Source organism: Canis aureus, chromosome 10 (assembly GCF_053574225.1).
Source record: "Canis aureus isolate CA01 chromosome 10, VMU_Caureus_v.1.0, whole genome shotgun sequence".
Taxonomy (NCBI): domain Eukaryota; kingdom Metazoa; phylum Chordata; class Mammalia; order Carnivora; family Canidae; genus Canis; species Canis aureus.
Genome location: NC_135620.1, coordinates 24,140,583 through 24,161,190, shown reverse-complemented (window position 1 = coordinate 24,161,190; position 20,608 = coordinate 24,140,583). Strand labels below are relative to the sequence as shown.

The 20,608-nt window shown below is 54.3% G+C and overlaps 1 protein-coding gene across 9 annotated transcripts in view; it reads right to left on the bottom strand.

Annotated features, from left to right (window-relative positions):
- Window positions 1–869: 869 nt before the first annotated feature.
- The window catches only part of JADE2 (jade family PHD finger 2), a 51,739-nt gene continuing 32,000 nt past the window's right edge, over window positions 870–20,608 (bottom strand). For 8 of the 9 annotated variants that reach the window (XM_077911711.1, XM_077911713.1, XM_077911709.1 and 5 more), the window contains 5 exons: window positions 19,942–20,058; window positions 18,225–18,689; window positions 9,547–9,664; window positions 6,811–6,939; window positions 870–5,670 (listed from right to left, as the gene is read on the bottom strand). In XM_077911711.1, coding sequence (XP_077767837.1) covers window positions 4,871–5,670; window positions 6,811–6,939; window positions 9,547–9,664; window positions 18,225–18,689; window positions 19,942–20,058 — 1,629 coding nt within the window. In that variant the 3' untranslated portion in view covers window positions 870–4,870. The remainder of the gene's footprint in view (window positions 5,671–6,810; window positions 6,940–9,546; window positions 9,665–18,224; window positions 18,690–19,941; window positions 20,059–20,608) is intronic. The other variant, XM_077911708.1, reaches the window with a different exon arrangement.

Below are 20,608 nucleotides of genomic sequence, written 5' to 3'. Positions count from 1 at the left end.
GTCTCAATTCTACCCTCTTCCCAAACTGTCTCCCCTGGGGCTCTCAGAGGAGGATCAAGATGCAGTTTGATGCATCTTGGCACGTGCGAGCCCTTTCAGGAATGCTGGTCAGCCCTCCTTCTATCCACCTGACCCTTGACCAAGCAACTATTTATTCTTCAGGTCTCCACTGCCTGGAAGCTCTAGGATGGCAGGATCCTGGTGACGTTTGGTATACAACCCAGCGTGCTGGCAGGATGAGGTACGTGGTCATGAGATTCCTTGGCGAAAGAACAAATGAACAGATGAATGAACTGTATCCTGTCCTCAGGGAAGCCCTTCCTGAAAGTCTCCCATCCCCAAATCAGCCCAGGCCTCCATAACTCCCTGTTCCCTCACGGTCTGTGTCCCTGCTGGACTGTGAGCTGCCCTGGGGCAGGGATGGTGGCTACATTCCTAACACCTTCCAGAGCCCAGCACTGAGCAGGTGCCGGGGAAATCACGAATGAGGACAAACCTGGGCCAGCACCTCGCCTGATGTAGGGACAGATGCCCAAGGTTCTCTGCAAGCCTTCCCACTGTCCCTGGTAGGTGGCTCACGGCGCGGGGGGAAGAGTCCAGCAGTCTTGCCTGTGATGCTGAATTTCACGTCTTTATCAGCGTGTGGCTCCGGGTGCCTCCCTCACCCGCTGGGATTCCTTCCTGGTGGATGCTGCCAGTGAGGAGCAAACAAAATACTGCCCTTGAGCACAGCCTCCAGGGCACGCTGAGCGCTCACCAGGACCGTCCCTATCAGGGCGCCTTTGGAGGTAGCGCTGGGTCCCAATTCGGCAAGCCTGCCGCTGGGGAGGAGCCCTCTCCCCTCCGCAACAAAGCCTCACACCAGCCAGCACAGAAAACATTGCTTTATTAACTGCGTTTGCCAACACACGAGGAGTGCAAAGGGCTCCTGGAGCCCCGGGCCCGGCTGGGGGCCGGGGTCTAGAAACCCCCATGAGTGAGCAGGACAGGATGGGGCTGGAACTAGGCGGCAGCGGCCACACAGAATCATGCAGGGCACAGCGGGCACTGGCCACAGCGACGTGGCCGTACATTCTATTGCTCATTAAGGGTCGCGAACGTGGACGATGTACAAAAAGGAGAAATAGGTCTTTGCATTAATGAAAAATACATTTTTTCTCTACAAAGGAATCTTTTCTAATACAAGAAAATAAATATTGCAACATAAGCCAAAAATAATTTAAAATTGCTCTTTTCAATATATTTTCAATATTTCTCTTGTATATTAACAAATGGCACATCACTTTCTTTGAAACAAGGACAGAAGGTGTCTCCTCCTGTGACATTCATATCACTCCCCAACCCCAAGTCATTTGTGGAGCACAGAGTGTTGTGCGTCTGAGGGACAAGGTGGCAGGAAGTGCCTTAAAGAACAACCAGAGGCAGAATATAAAATACTCCAGACTCCAGCCCTGGCTCTTTGGCCAATGTGGCCAGCTGGGCCAGGGACAAGGGAGGTGGCCTCCCCCAGGGCCTTGCTGCAGGCATCCAGACCCATTCTGCAGAGCTCCAGGCATGGGCGGAAGATGGCTACATTGGCAGTGAGCAAGGAAACGCCAAGTCCAGTTGCTGCCAATGTGTTAGTATGGGGCAGCTGATTCTCTAGAATCTGCCCCAGCAAGCCCCCCAGTATGCCCATACACAACACACAAACATGCATGCACATGGGCATGAGGGATGTGCCCTGGCACATGCTCACACACCTAGAGCCCAGCATCCACGTCTGGAAACCTCAGTGGCTTCTCTAAGGAAATCGAGACCCTTACGTTAGAAATGCTCACACACGGTCACAAAGTCAGAGCGGTCATTTAATAAAATAAACCCTTCTACCTTTCTTCTTACTCACTTTAAAATACATTTCTGATCCATAAAAATACTTTCCTTGCACCTTATCCTTTCTTGCTGTGATGAGGGGGAAGGATGAGCTGTGCAGCCAGGACTGAAAATGGGGATGACAGAACGAGGAACAGAGCAGCTTCTCTCTCCCAGAAGAGGGCCAGTGAGTGGGGGCAGGTGTGGTCACGCAGAAGCAGTTTCAGCCTCTGGCCTGCAAAAGGCCTCCTGCCTTCTTCCCTACTTCCAACCTCAATGCCAGGAGGTAGCAAAGCTGTATACATGGTGGACAGTAGACCAGAAAAAAGAGTGAAGAGGCTGTAGCTAATGGAGGAAATGAGTGGTGGGGACCAGCATCCTTGTACTCTGTGGAGCCTTGCTGGACATCCTAGAGGTGGACAGCTGTCTGGCAAGAACAGCTTTAGGGCCTAGCTAGGGAGTGAGGGGGCTCCCCACTTCTCTCACCAGCTAGCCAAACAGATCCCTGGGCCCAGTGTAAGTACATGGTCCCAGAGAGAGTCCAGTCCAAAGCCAAGAGCCAACACATAAGAGAATCCAGAGGTCAGCTTGGGCAGAGGCCCCCCAAAGAGTGCTGACTGCCCCATCTGGCCCACCCAGACCAGACCCTCACCAGCCAGGCTACATTCCCTCCCCAGTTCTCTCCACCCCCAGGGAGCCCAGACTCTGCCTCAAGATGCATTAAAGGGTGAGGGGGCAAGTGCGGAGTCTATTGGGCCTGAGCCATTCCTGGCACCCCACCCCTGGCAGTTTGGTTGTTCTTTAAGCTTGTCCCTTTGCTTCCTGCGAGGTCAGACCGGGCAACCCAGCACAAACAAGATTGTGACCCAAAGCATAGGGAAGGAAGGAGGGCTGTTCAAAGGCAGTAAACAGAGAAGAGGGTTGGGCCGCTGGTGCGGACACTGCACTGGCCATTACTACCAAGGAGGCAGGCGGACTAAACTCTACATGGTAGCTTGTGCCATCCCAACGCCCAGAATCCTTACAGCCCGTCCCGAGTCCATTCCCACTGGACGAATTTGCCCGATCTTCTGAACATAGTCCTATCTTTGCTTCCTGTTTTGCTAAAATTCACATGAAACCGAGTGTCAATGACAATGCCACTGTCGTACCTTGAAAGTTCTGGAGTCGGGGGGTGGGTGGTCAAGCTGCTCCCCATCCCGCTGATTTGAGTGTTGTGTACTGGGGGTGGGGGTGGGGGTGGAGGTGGGGAACCACATGGTAAAAACTTTTGCCATGCTGGTTTTGCGGTCAGTACTCTTCCCCACCCCCCAAGAGTCTCGGAGTTTAGGAAAGCTCACAGTGGGCCCAGCCCAGGATCCGAAATCCAACAGCTGGTTCCCGCTTCCCGATTCCAACAGTTCAGCAGCAGAACGGCATCTTCTTCCAAGAGCTCGGGCTCAGTCTCCTTGGGTGTGTGCAATGAACATGTCTCTACACTTTGTTGCTAAAGAACTCCATTAAAAAAAAAAAAAAAAGTCCAAGTGACAAGTTGTCAGGTCCAGGCTGTGCTGTATTATGGTCAAAATATTCTTTGGCATCCATAGAATGATTCGACTGATTCACTGGACTTTTGCAAGGTTGTTGTTGGAGAAGTTCTGGCTTCCCCAGTGGTGGAAGTGACCCAGGAGTAATTTATAAAAGAAAAAAACCCACGTTTTCACTGAATTCCTTTTTTGTTTGTTCCCTGAGCTATCACCCTGGGGCCACTCCACTGAAACTCTTCAGAGCAACTACCTGGGACCTAGAGGGTGGGACGGAAAAGGCGGGTGGGTGGTGGTGACAGAGAGGGTGTGTGTGTGTGTGTGTGTGTGTGTGTGTGTGTGTGTGGTGGGGTGGGGAGGGCACAGCCAGGAGAGGAGTTAAGGGCTCACAGGGACGGAGGAACCAGGATCATCCAGCAAGACTTGAAATAGCCATAGCAGGCCAACACGGCCCATCACAGGCCCCGGGATCCCACTGCTCATTGGAAGGAGGAGTTTCCAAAAGGAAACCGAGGAAGAAGCTCGTCTCATAGCAGGACTGGAAATTTTGAAAAGGCAAATGGTCTGGTCTGGTCAGGTCAGCTGTCTGGGAGTGACCAGACTTCGGCCGAGACTGGCCCCGAAGGAAGGAAGGAAGTTGGAGCTGCAGAGCAATTCTCTAAGTGGGTGAGTCTAAGCCCCACGCCCCTGTCTGGGCACTGGCCCTCCCTTGCAGCCTCCACCGGCAGTGGCGGCTGGCTGTTTGGGAGTCCCCTGAGTAAATGGCACAGCTCAGGAAGGATTCTAGGAACCCCTTCTCAGAGCCGCCGGGCTGGGCACTGGCAGGGCCGGAGCAGCAAGGGAGTGGAGGGTCGCGGGGTGGGCGGGCAGGCCTCGGATGATGCGGGTTGATCAGGAACAGCTGCGGTTCCTCTGGAACCAGCGGGCCCTCTGCGCCCCCCGCTCAGTGCTTTCTTATATAAGCTCGTTGTGCTTGTGACAGTGAGTAGACTCTGGCTGGGTATCACTTAGTATACTTCCTTGGGGATCAGTGGAGTGCAGCAGGACCCCCCAGATGGACCCCAGTGGGATTTTGGGGGCAAGGCGGGGCAGGCCCTGGGCCACGAAATAATGCCCAAACGACGGTCTGTCACCCAGTGGCAGCGGGCTGGAGTCCTGAGCACTTCTTCGCCTTGCGTGCATCTATCCAGGAACCCAGTGACGCCGCACGGGCCGGGGCCAGGACCGGGACGGGGCGCTACCACGGCAGGGATGGTGCATGGGACCTGCAATGGTCCCTGCGGCCAGAGCCGTGGAAGGAATCCTACTGTCCTAGGCCAGCACAGAGGAAAGACAACAGTGTGGAATTCAAAACTCTCTATATTAAAAATAAAACCACGACAGAGTGGCAGTCTCAAGGGTCTGAGACACTCAGCAGAGATTGGAAATGGCAGTTGTGACTGGGCTGAGGCCTCACGGGAGGACCAGGGCAGGGCCCGGGATGGGGTAGGGGTGACTTAGGAGGCCAGGACCCCCATGCGGACCACCTCCTCAGCCCCTGCTTCCCGGGGGGCCCGCTGCACCCCACTGTCCTCAGCTTCCACATCTGAGTCGCTCATCTCCCCATCAGAGAAGTAGCCATCAGTCTCAGTGTCAAAGTGTAGGCTGACCTTGGGCCTCTCGGCGACAGTGGAGGGCGGTCCTGTCCCAACATCAGGCCTGGCACCTGGCGATCTCTGGGTTCCCTTGTCGCGGGGCAGCCGGAGCCGGCCCAAAGGCTTGGGGCTCACTGTAGGGCCAGGCACTTGGACATTCGAGTCGGCAGCCATTGGGGCTGTCTCGTCTGGGGTCTCGGGGGCCAGAGGAGGAGGGCTCTCGGGGGCCACTGGAACAGGACAGTCCCCAGCTGCAGGGCTAGATGGCAGGTGGGAGGGCGTTCGCCGCGTTGGTTTCCGGGCCACTGGCCCTTGCCCTGCCTTGCCTGCCTCCTGGCCCCAGGGTTTCTTGGGAGATTTGTCTGGAGTCGTCCGTGAGCCAGGCCCATCCTGCGGTGGCTTCTTCTTGGCAGGCAGGCGGCTGCGGCCCCGGGCCTTCCTGGCAGGGTCCCCGGGCCGCAGTGAGGGGTCCCGCATGAAGCTCAGCAGTGTCTCCTCGTCTTGCAGCAGCTCCTCCGACAGCAGCCCCGGAGCGGGGTCTTCGCGGTGGCCGTTGTTCAGTGACCACTCGCTCATGGCCATGTTCTCTGCTGTGATCTGCACTGACTGAGCTAGCCAACTGTTGAAAAAGGTGCCATCGATGGGGAAGGAGGTGGACAGGCCTGGCCGAGGTGAGAGAGGAGGCAAGTGAGATGCTTACAGGTGTGAGTCCCACCCTCTCTCAGGAAGCCCTCTCAGACTGTCCCCAGGGAGCCACTGGGCCCCTCCCTCCCTCTGTAACAGACCCAACTGAGACATCCTGATTTGCTGATCCTTCCTGCCAATGACACCAAAGAGGAGGGTTCACACCATATTCCCCTCTCCCCCCAGGACAACCCAGTCCCAGAACCGGCTTCATGACTGGTGGAGCAGAATGCAAAGTGAACAGGTGTGCTCCTTGTTCCAAAATTATTAAGATATTTCAAGGTAATGAGTATGGCATTGAACTGAGCAAGAGAGTTTTGAGGTTGCCTAAGTACACACTCATGAAGCCAGCTCTGCCCACCACCCCATCCTGGGGATGCAGGGGATGGAGGAATGAAGGGAAAGGCCCTCAAGCCACCAGGGGGCACTGGGCTTTTATGAGAGCTGCTTCCGAAACATTAGGTAGGCGTGTCAGGCATCAACAGGGTAGCGGAAGTGCTTCTCGACAGAAATTCCCTCTGGGGTGTCTGGGCCAGAGGTTAATCCTGGGCTTTCCTTTTGCTACCAGTGGTCCCCTTCTTGAGGCTGGAGGTGAGGTTTGGAAGACTCCACAGTCATCCCTGAGAAGTGCTGTAGGGGAAGCAGGATGGCTGGGAGACAGCCCAGACCTGGGGGCCTAAATGCTGAAGGGAGGGCTTACTGGAGAAATGCCAGCAGGGTGGGAGCAAGATGGAGAATTCTGGCAGATGACGGCTGCATTCTGCAAGGGCCTAGAAGGTCTACAGGTCCCTTGAGGGCCTCCAGAAAAATCTGGCATCCAGGACTCTAGCTAGAGGAATGTGTGCAAGCTCCTGAGCCCCAGGCTGGGGTCTCCAAGTCTACAAAAGGGGTATTTCTTGGGATGCCAGGCAGGACTCTGAGACCCTACCTGGTTTCCTTTACGGCTAAAAGGTGTGAGCGCCTGGGCATGGAAAGGCCTGGTTAGTTAGCCCTTTGGGCTTCCTACTCTCTGCGACGGAGGTGCCGGTAGACCCCGCTGGTCTTAGGTTGGGAGCTGCCCGTGGAGGGACTGTGTGAGGCTGGCCATGTCTGCCAGGCCAGTGTGGCCACTCACTCACCCAGCTGCCCCAGGACTGAGTCGGGCCCCGCCTTCATTTTCTCTTTCTTCTCGGGGCTGCCCTTTGGGCCCTCGCGGCCTTTCCTTTTCGAGTCGCTCTTCTTGCCCTTTGCTCTCCTCCCAGATCCCTCTGTGCCAGGGAAGAGAGAGCAGGAAGGAGGTGGTTACCCCGAGCAGCTCAGCCAAAACCACGATCGCTGCAGGCCATCCTAGGAGTCCTCTCTCTCCTGTGCTTCCCCTTTTAGGTCCCCTTGCACTGCCAACAGGCCCCGGGAGCAGAGCCATGGGCACCTGGGATAAGTGGGGCTCCTGTGAGTCAGGGACAGCAGGTGGGGAAGAGAGGAGGCACTGCCTACTGCTGCCCTTGAGTGGCCTGGAGAGGGTGGAGGACACCCTGTAGGACCTAGAATGCAGTCTGATCTACATGGCCTCTAGGTGTTGGGGGGACTCCTTCCCGGTGGGTGGGAAGGGTGATGGAGGTGAGTGGCCAGGACAGGGCCGTCAATGCTAGGCTGAGGAGCCAGACTCGAAGATGGACAGAACACTATCTGAGGAGTCGAGAGACACGGGTTCTAGTTTTGCCACAGTGGTCAGTCCCTTGAGCAAATCTCCTGTTCTACTCTTGGGGTCACACAGTAGATGGCCAACTCGGGGTGCACACCTGGCCCCCATATCCCTTTGGCCCATGACCACATAGGTGTAGGGAGGCAGAGAACACTGGAGCAGGGGAGGACATCTGTAGGGAGAGGCCCAGCTGCCAGAAATCTAGCTTTTCAGCCAGAAGCTGGCACGCTTCCCAGATAAAGGTTTACAAGGAGGTTGAGAGAAATGGGATCTCCTCAGCTCTGCGGCTAATCCCCTGTGCAACCTCAGGCCGAGTCTCAGAAGCCTCATCTCTGACATGGGACCAGTGCCTACATACTTCGGAGGGAGACTAGAATTCTAAGATTCCCCCACTGTCCTCAGGAAAGTCTGAGTTCTCTGAGGCCACAAGACCTTGCATGTTTGACCCCATCAACCCCCCAAACCTTACCTGAGACAATGTCCTTTGGCCCCCGTTGCTGTGATACCAGCCTCCTTCCAGTTTCTCTAAAAAGACAGGCTCTAGCTTCTACAATTTCAGATCGTCCTGCCCTCTACTACCTGGTTCAGCTCATGGCATAAATATCACTGCCCTGGGAAGCCTTCTCCAGTTGTCTGGCCGGTCCTCAACAATATGCTCATAGCCATGTCCCATCCCAGGGACCAAGTGTCCTAACACTGAGGGCATTGACTTCAGGCAGAGGCAAACCAGTTTTCACTCCAAATGACCTGCCCTGAACAAAGGGCTACCTGTAGCTGCCACTCAGGTCTAGGAGCTACAAACATTCCCAGACTCAATACGGGGGTAGAGATCCAGCTCTTGACCATGCTTCCCGAGGGTACTATGTGCCCTGCCACTTTCTGTCGCCCTGATTGTGGGCAGCTCTCCCTCTGTAGCTGGATGCGTGGCCATAGTGAGGTCCCAGGAAGCCTGACCTGTTGCTCCATAATCACCACTGCAGCCCCTAGGGCAGCACCTGCCTTTATTTTCCCAGATGGTGAGCTCTACAAGGACAGAAGCTCTATCCATTCAGCCCATGGCAATGTGCCCTGCAGCAGGGCCTGGCATGCCATCTACACTCAGGTCATGCTCACTAAAAAAATCACCAGGTTAGAGGGAGTCTGCATAGCTGTGGCGTCCAGGAAGCTGCCAGTCCTGGGGATGCATGGTAAACTCTGCCTTCTGCGTGGACATGATCCGGCCTGAACCAACACCTGTATTTGGCAGTGCTGGTTTCTTAGGCTGGAGTGAGTAGTGATCCCAAAGTGCACACGAGGCAGCTTGGCTTGGGCCAAAGTGGGGTGGCATCAGGTCCTCAGGCATTCGTACTAGGGTTGGTCCAGCAGCTCTGGTTCCTCTCCACTCCGGGCCCAGCCTGACCCAGTGGCTGAACTGGCCATGGCAGCTCCTGACTTATCATCTCTCTCCATCCAGCTACATGTACTTCAATATCAGAGCACCATTTTTTGAGTTAAGTGATGCCCTTTTCACATGTAAACACTCTGGGAAGGGCCCTGTGTCTGGTATTATCCACACAACTAATAGATAACAGCAATGCTGAAGCTTCTTTGGCCTTTGATTTACAGATCTCTTAAGTGTTTGTGACAACAGGAGTTTAAGACAAAAATAAACAAAAAAAATCCCTGCTCGTACAGCATCTAAATTATATGAGATGAGGTCAGAGAGAAAGAACACATAGGTCCTCTTCCATCTCTGGGGCAGCTGCCCGATTCAGGATCAACATGGAGGCACAGTTCAGGGAAGCTCACCACTTCCGGTCCTTCCTGTCCCAAGAGCAGCCTAGAGCCACACTGTTCACATGCATCTACTCCTGAACCACTATGGCCCTGGAACCACCCAGGTGTCCCCAGTGGACCAGAAAGCTCCATTAGGACAGGCCTGATGCCCACAGTCCCATGTCTGGCTCCTTGTCACCAACACACACCCAGGACCCTGGGAAGTCCCATCTTGGTTGGCCTGTTAGTTGGTTATGAAGGGTCCCTGGATGGGCCAGGGGACCCTGGCTTCATGTGTGTGCCCCCACCAGGCCCTGAAGACAGCCCTCCCCTCCACCGCCCTCCCCTGCTTGGGACCCAGCCCCTTGAGCGTGTGTGCGCTGAGCAGGGGCTGGTGGTGGGCAGGGAAGGTGCCTACCTCGACACAGGTCCTGTTCAATCAGCTTCATCTGCAGGTGGAATATCTGCTCCTGGAGTTTGCAGATGGCATGTTTCGTTCTCTCGCGCCGTGTCACCATGTAGCACAGATTTCTCACCTAAGGAGACAGGAGAGAGACTTCCCACTTTACTCACAGGGCAGCTACCTTTGACCTCCCAACTTTGGGGGGCTACCACTGCTTAACCCACCTGGGACGTCTGAGAATCAATTCCTAAGCCCTGAGTGTGTCCTCAGCCCTGAGTCACTGTTTTCTGGTCCAAAACACAGGCCAAGCATAGCCTTGACCCTGTGGCCCCCACAGAGACAGAGCAGGCAGGGCAAAGTGTCTAGTGAGCTCAGGCTGGTGACCCCACCTGCCTCTCCTCTTGGCCTTAACTTCCTGGCCCAGTCTGCCATGCTGCCCTCTTCAAGGCCCTTCCAATGTGGCTGTGCCCTCCCCTATACACACAGCGCCCCAAGGCTCGCGGGGGCCTGGCAAGGTCACCAAGTCCATCCTTCTGCCCTTTGTCCAAGGCCTTTTCCATCAAAGATATTCCATAGCCATAAGCACTATGGCAAACCCAATTCCTGTTCCGAGACACAAATGGCCATGCTATACAAAGCAGAAGAGATTCTGACCCAGCTGGGTCCTGCTGAGGCCGACCCATGTCCACCTGCTGCAGTAGGACCTGAGCCAAGCCCACACCTGCTCTGGCCAAGATAGAAGTCCTCAAGGGGAAGGGCAGGGGGTTCTCCGACTCCCTAGGAAGAGTAGTATCTAGTGCCTGGGAGACCAGTTTGCTTAGCTCATGGGACACAGACCCACTCTGCAGCTGTTCAGGAAGCACCTGTAGCCTGGGCCATGCTACTCCCCGTCCACCTGGCACCCTGCCCCAGTGTGCCATCCCCTCACTGCTGCTCTCAGAATATATCACACTGCTGGAGCTAAGACCAGGACCCCCCCTCAAGACGTTTCCTTGGTCTGGCATCATCATCAGCTCAGGGTGGAGTCTCCAAAGCTGAGACAGCTGGCCAGAAGCTGTGAGCCGGAATTCTGGGTCCCACCAGGTTAGTACCTCTGTCTGTGGCTGGGTTCCATCTTCAAAGGTGAGTTCAGGTTTCACGTCCTTAAGCTACCTAGGGGAGACCTGTGGGTTCTAGAGCCCCTGCCTATCAACATGACCTCCATTTCTCCAGGCCTGGGGGGCAGCTGTGATTATATCTTTCTGCAGACACGGGCATCCTTCCCTTCCTTCCTGAGCCTAGTAGTGAAAGAAATCTCAGAACACTGGCTCAACAGCATTCTACATTGCTGTCTGCACCCAACCTACACCATAGACACAGGCCATCCGAGACCAGCACCCTACACCAAGGGGCAGCAACCTGGCCCAGCCTAAGGGTCTTTGCTTCCTTTCAAATCCTGGATGTCCTCAGGACCTCCTCGTAGCCACACATCCCTAAGTACAAGCTGTGGCTCTGGGAACTCATGTGGTGTTGGGCCTTGGGCTCAGCAGTGGGCAATACAGTCGGGGAGGTCCTTTTCTTCTGAGGGCTTCCTACCTAGCAGGGCAGAGAGATGTAGAGCAAGTACTGACAGGACCAGGCAGCCCTGACCCAGACTTGAGGGTGGTGAGAAGGCTTCCTGGAGAAGGGGCAGCCAGGCTGAGTGGGAGCTGATCACACAGAGGGGCACAGGCTGGGGATGAGGATTCAGAATAAGGCCAGGCAGGGGAATCTGGGAGGGACTTTGCTGGGGGCGGGGTGGGGTATACGTGCTGAGACCCTGGAGTCACCCTTCAGGACCCAGGTCCTCCTCACTCGCCCCCAGAGCCAGCCTACCCCTGAGTCCCATCAGTCCCTGGTGAATGGAACTCATTCCCATCAGCTCCCTCCACTGCCTAGTCCCCTCCATCTGCCAGCCCCACCGGACAGGCAGGCATTCTGACCCCGCTGTGATCCCCAACCATCACCTTGAAATGTAAATCCTCTTCCCTCAACACCTCTTCTGGTTTTCCTACTGGACTAAACAGTGTCCCCTACCAAATTTCAGGTCTGCCTGGAACCTCAGATATAATCAGTTAAGATAAGGTCTTACCTGGGTATGAATGAGCCCTAAATCCAATGACTGGTATCACTATAAAAGGCCATGTAAAGACATATAGGAGCCATGTGATGATGGAGGCAGAGATGGAATCAGGAGTCTATGAATCAAGAAATGTTAAGGGTTGTCGGCAATCAGAAGCTAGGAGAGAGGCCTGGAAGCCATCAGATCCTCCCTCAGAGGCTCTAGACAGAATCAACCTTGCCGACACCTTGATCCTAGGCTTCTGGCCTCTAGAACTGTAAGAAAATGCACTTCTGCTGTTTAAGTCTTTGAATTTGTAATGCTTTGTTACAGAAGGCCTAGGAAACTAACATAGCTTCCTTCCTATCACACTTAAAAAAAGAAATCAGAGCCCAGTTCAAAGCCTTGCCCAATATGGCCTCCCACTGGCACCTCTCAGCCCATGTCCCATAGCCTTCTAGGCTCCAGCTACACTGCCCTCCAGTCTCATCCTTTTTGTGTTTAACCTATTTCTGCCTCGGGGCCTTGGTATATAGTCAAGGTTCTTCCCAAGGCTGGACTTAGTCCTTTAGGTCTTGGTTCAAACATTACCTCCAAAAGGGCTTCCCTGTCTACTGTATCCAACCAGCCCAACATTATTCTCCTGTATCCTGGTCTGTTTCCTTCCTGGCAGCCATGTGGCCTGGTGTGCATGGAGACAGTGAGGGTGAAGACAGATGGAATCTTTGGAGGCCTCAAAACAAACCGGTCAACGTGTCCAGCCTAAAAACAGATCAGTCAAGGTCTGGCTTTTAAAAATTTCCCAGGGATGCCTGGGTGGCTCACCAGTTGGGCGCCTGCCTTCGGCTCGGGTCATGATCCTTGGATCCAGGATCAAGTCCCACATTGGGCTCCCTGTGAGGAGTCTGCTTCTCCCTCTGTCTGTGTCTGCCTCTCTCTCTCGGTCTGTGTCTCTCATGAATAAATAAATAAATCTTTTTAAAAAAAAAAAAAATTTCCAAACATGCTATCCTCAAACTTACTCTTAACACTAATTTCTAAAGATGGGATGAGGCTCACAGTTGTAGATGTCCCTCTCAAAGATAATCACTTCCTATTAAAATCCAAAATCATCTGAAACTTTACAAAAAATTTTCTTAAGGCAAACCCAGCTGGATTACTGGCATTGAGACCCCTTGCGTGGCTGGTTAAAAACACAGTGGGGTGTCTGGGTGGCTCAGCTAGTTAAGTATCTGACTCTTGATCTCAGTTCAGGTGTTGGCCTCAGGGTTGTCAGTTCAAGCCTTACATTGGGCTCCATACTGGGTGTGGGGCCTACTTACAAACAAAAACCCACAGAGATTCCCAGGCTTGGGGGAATAGTCAAGTCTCTGGGGGCTGAATCCTCAAATGTACGTTTTATATAGCACTGCATACATGGATATATATCCATATCTATACAGATATTTTTTTAAAGCTTTTATTTTTAAGTGACCTCCACACCCAACATGGGGCTCCAACTTACAACCCCGAGGTCAAGAATTGCAAGCTGTACTGACTGAGCCAGCCAGGTACCCCTCTACTGGTATGCTCTTTGATCCTGTTAGAAATTCTGATTATGTCTGTTTCATAATATGCAGTGATAGATGAATGAGACATGAAAAATACAATATAGTGCAGGTAAGTGCTCAATTTTTTCCCTTGTAAGGTACATGACACAATCAGTAGTGTCTGGAGGCTCTTGCTATGGAAGATAGGAATGGTTCTTTCTGTGAGAATCCCAACAATGCCAACATACTGTGGTTGATACACTGGCCACGATGTGACCCCGCTTGTTCCCATCTCACCCTGGAATCATCCACAATTCTCTGATTTCTCTCAAGACCGTTGGTTAACAGAGTTACAGGTTACTGAATGTTGTAGAATTCCTCTTCTGTGATGGCTTGTGGAGACTAAGTACTGATACTACCTTAGAAAGCTTTCCCAGGCTATCAGGTTCCTGACACTGTCATTATCATTATTGTTTTTTCTGATTATAAACATAAAAAGTTCTCTTAAAAAAAATCAGAGTGAAAGAATGAATCAAGTAACAAAGTTGCCTCAAACTAGGGATTGGTCATGAAAGCAGGCTTTATATTTTGATGAAGTTGCTTTGGTATCAGTAAATTTTAGAGTGAACTTGAACGTGGGTGAGGAGAGGGGAGGAGAGCAAGGAGGGCTCCTGGCCAGTTATCTTAGGCTAGACTGCCTGGTGTTGAGGCATTTGTGGAGACCAGGGAGCCTGTGGGGGGAGCAGGCCTGGGCCTGTGGTTGTGTTGGGCATGAGATGCTGGAGCTCAGAAGGGAAGTGATGGATGCGGAGCAGAGCTATGGAGCAGACCACTGAGAGGTCAGCCCAAGTGTGGTGAACTGACAATCACGAGGGCCAAGGAATATTCACAGAGGGAGCAGGAGAGCTGGGGTATTAAGGGAGGATGTGTGGTCTGAGTGTCCACAAGAAACGTATTTTAAGACCGAAGGCATGTCTGACGGTGGCCACCACTGCTGAGAAGGCCAGAGGATGAAGATGGAGAAGTGGCCACCAGATGTAGGGAGATGGAGGCTGTTGGTAACCCTGGCAGATAATCCTGGAACAAGGTGGTGGCAGGAGCCTGGCCAGAGCAGGAAGAAGCAAGGAAGAGTGAGCAGTGGCAGAGGAAAGGAGAGCTGGGGATGGGGGTGGGAGAGCGCCATGACTGGAAGGAAACAGGGAGGGAGGATGTGCTTTTGGAGACGGGAGAAAGTGAAACAGAGTCAAATCCTAGAGACTGAGCGTTTTATATTCCCATGCGGCACAGTGTGTCCTGGGGGCAGGGGGAGAAAGGGCAGAGAACTGATAGAGATGCTCGACAGGCTTGACAGGCTTGACGGCCCAGAAGTTGGAGGGATCTGGTCCGAGGAACAGGAAGCGAGGTTGAGGGCTAAGAAGGGGGAGCCCTGAGCGAGGGGGAGCAGGGGTGCAGACAGGGATTAGGCTGGGGAGCCCCAGACATCCCAGAACAAGGCCGGCTGACAGGAATCTCGGTGGGACTGGCCCGCCCAGTACCACGGGATTGCTACCAGGGGAGGCTCGCCAGGTATGTGGCCCTCACATAGGCACAAGCACAGCCACATGTGCGGGGAGCCTGCGGGAGGAACGAGGAGGGAGACGGGACGCAGTGGGGGAGGAGGGGCACTTGAGATTGCAGGTGACTGACGAGGCAGCAGGGGAAGTGGGGCCAGGTTTCAGTGGGGGTGGAGGCCCTAATGGGTTGGCAGCAACCTAGAGATGGGAGACACAGGGGTTGAGGGGGCCATAGCTCTGGAGGCCAAGGCTACTGGGGATGAGGCTGGCTTCGGTGGGAGGCCAATTCAGGCACTGAAGACAGAGGATACAGGGTATGGCCAACCTGACAAGGAAGCAGGTGGGTGGCAAGTGTGTGGGAGGACAGAGTCTTCTCCGTGGGACTATCTGACACATGGCCTAGGGGAGATCCACAGGTCTATCTTCAGGGAGAGGGCTGTGTTTCTGAGCGCTATCCCCACCCTCTCAAGCCAGGTCATGCTCCCGAGTAAACTCCTGGTAACCAGACCCAGAGCCTTGGGCACCAAGCCCTGCGCAGCCCCAACTGCCAGCACGGTTGCTAGGGGACACCAGTTGGCGTTGACAGGCTGCTCATCAGAGCTGCAATTTTTGTGTCAGCTGTGAATAACTCTGGGAGCCAGCAGTGGCCATACCTTCCTGAGCTGCCTGCCGGGGCCAAGGTTTGCGGCTGAAATTTTAGGAAATAGCATCTTCTAAGCTGACCATAAAATGGGACTTCATGCTGAAGTGGCAGCAGTGTGGCCCTGGCTTCTGCTTCTCTCAGCAAAAACCCTGCTGGGCCTCGGGGGATGGGGGATGACGACACAGGGATCGGGGAGGATGCCCTGTGATTCATTCCCAGGTCCTAGCACAGGCCTGTGCTCCTGGTCCTCCCTGGAGACCGTATCCAGGCAGCACCAGACAACAATAACCATGGCTAACAGCAGAGGTCACTGTGCTTCCACCTCCACGGGGACTCCAAGGTCAGCTACCTCATTACTCCCATTTAACAGAAAGGAAACTGAAACTCAAGAGGAGTGAGAAGTGAAACTCAGAAGGCATTGCACTGAGGAGCGTTAGAACTGGATGCAAACCCAGGCCGCCCAAGGCTTTAGTCTCAACTCCAACCCTGCCTCCCTGATGGATTCAGCCCAAGCTGGCCTAGTGCCCAGTGAGAGGCTGGATCCTCTCGGTCACTGGCACTGGGCCATGGCCGGGCCACCAGCAGTCATGGGTCGTTGCAGAAAGCCTCCCCTGTGGCAGAGCTCTCAGCCCTGCTCACTCACACAAGCCACCAACGCGTGGCTGTGAAAGGCCCTGAGGATAGACTCGCAGGGGGGCAAGCTGGCACGCATGGTGCTCTAACTTTCCTCTCCTCCGCCTGCCAGGGCTGCGCGCTCCCTCGCCTTGCTCTCAGCTGGTGCCTGCCAGTCCAGCTCGGGGGCTGCTGGAGAAGCAGCATGCTGACAGGGCCCTCCAACGCCCTGGAAAGTTGGCCCTGCCTCCTCTTCCTGGAGGAAAAGTAGGCTGGTTCACACCTGACTTTGGAGGGCTCTGTCCCTCTACTGGAGGAATCTGCATGGCAGCTCTGGTTGCCTGGGAACCTGCTGGCATCTTAGCCCTTGACCTTGGTCCCTGGCCACACCTGTACCAGCTGACAATGAGGTAGAGAGGTTGGGAGGCTGATAAGGGGATGCTTTTGCACAGGAAATGTACAGAATAGGAGGTTAAGGGGATGCCTGGGTGGCTCAGTGGTTGAGCGTCTGCCTTTGGTTCAGGGTGTGATCACGGAGTCGCAGGATTGAGTCCCACAGTGGGCTCTCTGCATGGAGCCTGCTTCTCCCTTTGCCTGTGTCTCTGCCTCTCTCTCTGTGTGTCTCTTGTGAAAAATAAATCAAATCTTAAAAAAAAAAGAATAGGAGGTTAGGCCAACAACTATCCTGATGACAAACCCCACCACCCCATTCAGGTCCAAATTCAAGTCAAACTCTAGAAAACACACATTCCTCTTAGGTTTCCTGTCATTCATCTTCTGAAGCCCTAGTATTCTCAACAGCTCATTAGGGCCAGGAGGAGCTACTTTGTCTATTTTCCTAGGATGATGATTAAATAAGTCACCCTGCACCCTGGCCTCCCAACACTGCCTAGCCAGCACCAGACCATGTGCCGAAGAGCATAGATTCCTGGGAGATCTGACCTGAGGGGTCACTTGGGAAATAGCAGGAGTAAAAGCAGGGTGTTTGTGCTGGAGACACGGAGAGTACAGACTCAGGGGTGGCCTGAGGACAACTCTGGTAGCAGCTCTGGTCACTGAAAGTACTCCATGTCCTCATGTACCTGATGCCACTGCCACATGAGACAGGACGCTGGGCTGCCCAGGAAGTGGTGGCTGCAATGTAGACAGCCTTGCCCTCTGGCCTGGCTGGAGCAAAGGGCATCTGCTGTCCCCACTCTCCACCTTCCCCTTTTGACCCTGCTGGCAGGCAGTAAGCTCCCTCCCAGGCCAGTGGGGTTGTTTTCCCTTGACCAGGTCTCAGGGGAGAGGAGTAGGCTAAAGGAGATGGGGCAAGCCAGGTCCAGTTTCAGCGCCTCCCCACAACACAGCACAACACCTGCCCAACTGTTCTACCCATTTTACAGACTTGCCAACAGAAATGACCCTAAGATAGGCAGCTGTCTCCAATCACATAGAGGCCCCTCTACGTTTCCACTCAGGGCTATTTCCTAATAAGGCCCGGGGGAAGGGGAGGCACATGTGTCTGTGCCATGTGTGGAAGACACTGTGACATGACCCCATGTGCTCTGGAACCCTAGAACTGAACGTCCCAAAGAGGAGAGGCCAGAACAGCACTCAGCACCCTGAACTACCACCTTGGACCAAGCCAAGACCCTCTGTTTCCTAGCACCTAGTATTGAGGGGATGGGGCCATTGGGCCAACCCATCCACTGCAGGCCCCCTGATTCCCTCTCCAGGGGGAATGTTTGGAAGTTGCAGCTACAGAGGGACAGTCCCTGCTTAAAACATTCAGCAGTTTCCACATACATTCTGGCCCACCCACTGAGCTTCATCCTTCTACTCCATACAGGCCACTGTGTCTCTGGCCTACCTGTATGCCCTCACGCCCTACGTTAACACCTGTCTTTCCTGCCCTGGTCTAGCACATGTGTTGGGAACAGGCATGGCCCAGAGAGGCCACAGACAGGGACAGAGGGCAGTAGATGCTGGAAGTCTGGGTTGTGCCCCAGCTCTGATGCCCTATAGCCTCAGGACCCTAGCAGGACCCCCACCCTTCAGGCCTAACAAAAGCACTGGGACAAGAGGGGCTCAGAGACTCAAGGGCTAGATGCTTCCCTATTGTAGCCCCCACGCTGTCAGAGAACTGTAGGCTCACGGCCCCTTCCTTGGCCAGAGCATACCATCTGAGTCCTGGAGAGCCATGGCTGCTAGGGGGCAGTGTGCGTGGGGCGGAAAGGCCTCCCAGGATGCCCATCAGGCAAGGCCTGCAACGAGACGACAGTAAGGGCACTCACCCTCTCCAAGTCCTGCCGCAGGTGTGTGAAGAGCTTGAGGCGGCGGTACAGGACGTCCTGCTCCTGCTGGGCCAGGTTGTCCACCTCGTCGGTCTTGGGGGTGAGCAGAGGCTGGTTGGCATTGGCTTTCCTCTTCAGCTTCCAGTACTGGTAGATGAAGTCGACCAGCGCCTCAGCCAGCTCCAGCCGCTCAGCCACCTCGGCTGGCTCCACCAGCTCGTAGAAGTCTTCCTCCAGCTGCTGCAGCCGCTGCTTGCGCACGGTCACCTTCTCCAGGTCCTCGCTGGCTGGGCTGGGCTCCACGGGGTCGGAGGTAGGCTCACCCCGAGGGCCCCCATCACTGTGCTCCTGACAGAACGACTTGAACTTGACCTCGTCGTTGTCTGCTAATATAGTCCGCATTTCCAGGCCGTGGTCAAAGGCGCATGTGACGTGGAATGCTGTGACACAGGAAGGCATGGAACACTGGAGGGAGAGGAGGGGAAGTGTCAGGCATGAAGGGAGCCCTGCTAGGAGCGAAGAGGATGTGGGACATCCCCCAGGGTTCCACCGAGAATCCAGGATGCTGGCGAGACCCGACATAAAATGGCATGGACCCCCAACATCCTGTGGGTATAGAAGCTCTGGCAAGTTGAAGGGGAATTGGGGGAGCCTGGAAGGAAATGAGGTTCAGCACCATATATATCCCAGGAAAATGAAGAGTCAGGTGTTTGACAACCATTGGGAATAAGCTGCATTACTGTGTGGGCAAAATCACTTTGGAACAAGAGGCATCAAAAGAAAGAGGATGGTGATGGGTCACTGCCTCCTTTCTGCAAGATGATCTAAGATGGGGAGTCATGCACCTCCTTTGTCCTCTGGGAAGACATGGGCCCCTTCCTTCTCTTGCCCAGGCAGCTAGGGCCAACTCAGGACCTGCTCCTCCCTCCCAGCCTCGGATGATGGCTATGGGCAGTTGATAAATGTTTCAGCAATACCCCACCCAACTATTAATAAACGTTTATGCTGCACTCACATTTGAAAGTCTTAAAAATGGGCGGAGGCACATCTAGTGTTTGCAATGACAACTGTTGCTAGAAAAATGAGGAAGACAAAGAATGAACCCCTACTTTTCAACCCAAAGACCAGCAGCATCACATCATCTGGGAACTTGCTGGAGGATCAAATTCCCAGCCCGTTCCAGGTCTACTGAATCAGGCCTTCTGAGGATAGGCCCAGCAATCTGTTTTAACAAGCCCTCCAGGTAATACTGACGCACACCAGAATTTGGGAACCACTGCCATGGAAAGACTGGTGCAGCCCTGCCCTGTATAGGGAAAGCCTGTTAGCTCATCTGCAGGAAAAGTGTTTCCTATTCCTCCCACATGTTAAGTCTGAGATTAGAAGTGAGGTCAACATATTTAGTAATCCCAAAGATAGTTGCTCTTGGGGAAAGCCAGGGTCTTGAGTACTACAACAGTGTGGTGAGCCTTTGCTCCCAGGGCCTATGCCCCATGCCTCGAGAAGTGGAGATGGAGGAAGGCCCCTCAGGTGGGGTTCTGGGTCTGGCTCTGGTCTCAGGCCTCCATGGCCCATCTATGGTTCTGACTGTAGCACCATGGGGACAAGGGGAGGGTGGCGGCAGCTGCCCATTTTCCAGAACGTTCACGATGTGCCCCTCTACACAGCTGACCTCAGCAGGAGTTCCCGGGCAGGTGCGGGGTGAAGGACCTTGTACCTGGATGCAGGTGCCTGTGCACTCCTTACAGAGGTTGCAGGACAGAGCCCAGCGGCTGGCTGGGATATGCGAGATCTTGGTGATGGGCTCCATCTTCTCGGGGCACCCAATGCTGACCTGGGCAGGAGACAGGGAGCTGCATCAGGCCTCTTGTCTGCTGAAACCAGGCAGTGGGCACACAGGCCAGGGGGAGAGCCCCTGAATCCCAAGACCTTCCTAACTCCAAAGCTGACCACTAAGAGAGTGTGCTAGTGTTTGCTCACCTGTGACAAGTCTTAAATTGTTTGTGACTGTGTATGAGAGTGCACATCAGTCTGTGTAACTAACTGTGTGTGCGCGCCTGTGGTGGGGTGGGCCTCAAGACAGAGAGGCTCCAGAGTGTGTTTGTGTGCATGCAGACATGCACACACACACACACACACACACACACACACACGTTAGTACACACAGCATCCCGGTGTCTTCTGTACCTCACCCTTTGTTAACGGCACCTTCAGAATTCTTATCAGAACATTACTTATATAGTTCATGTTTCTGGGGAGCAAGTAAAGACTCCAAGGCAGCACCTCTTTCTTGGGGGCCTCCAGGGCTTGCCTGGCCAATGGGGATGCCTTTGTCTAACTCTTTCCATTCCTCCTACAGGGATAAGCCAACAACCATACCTAAG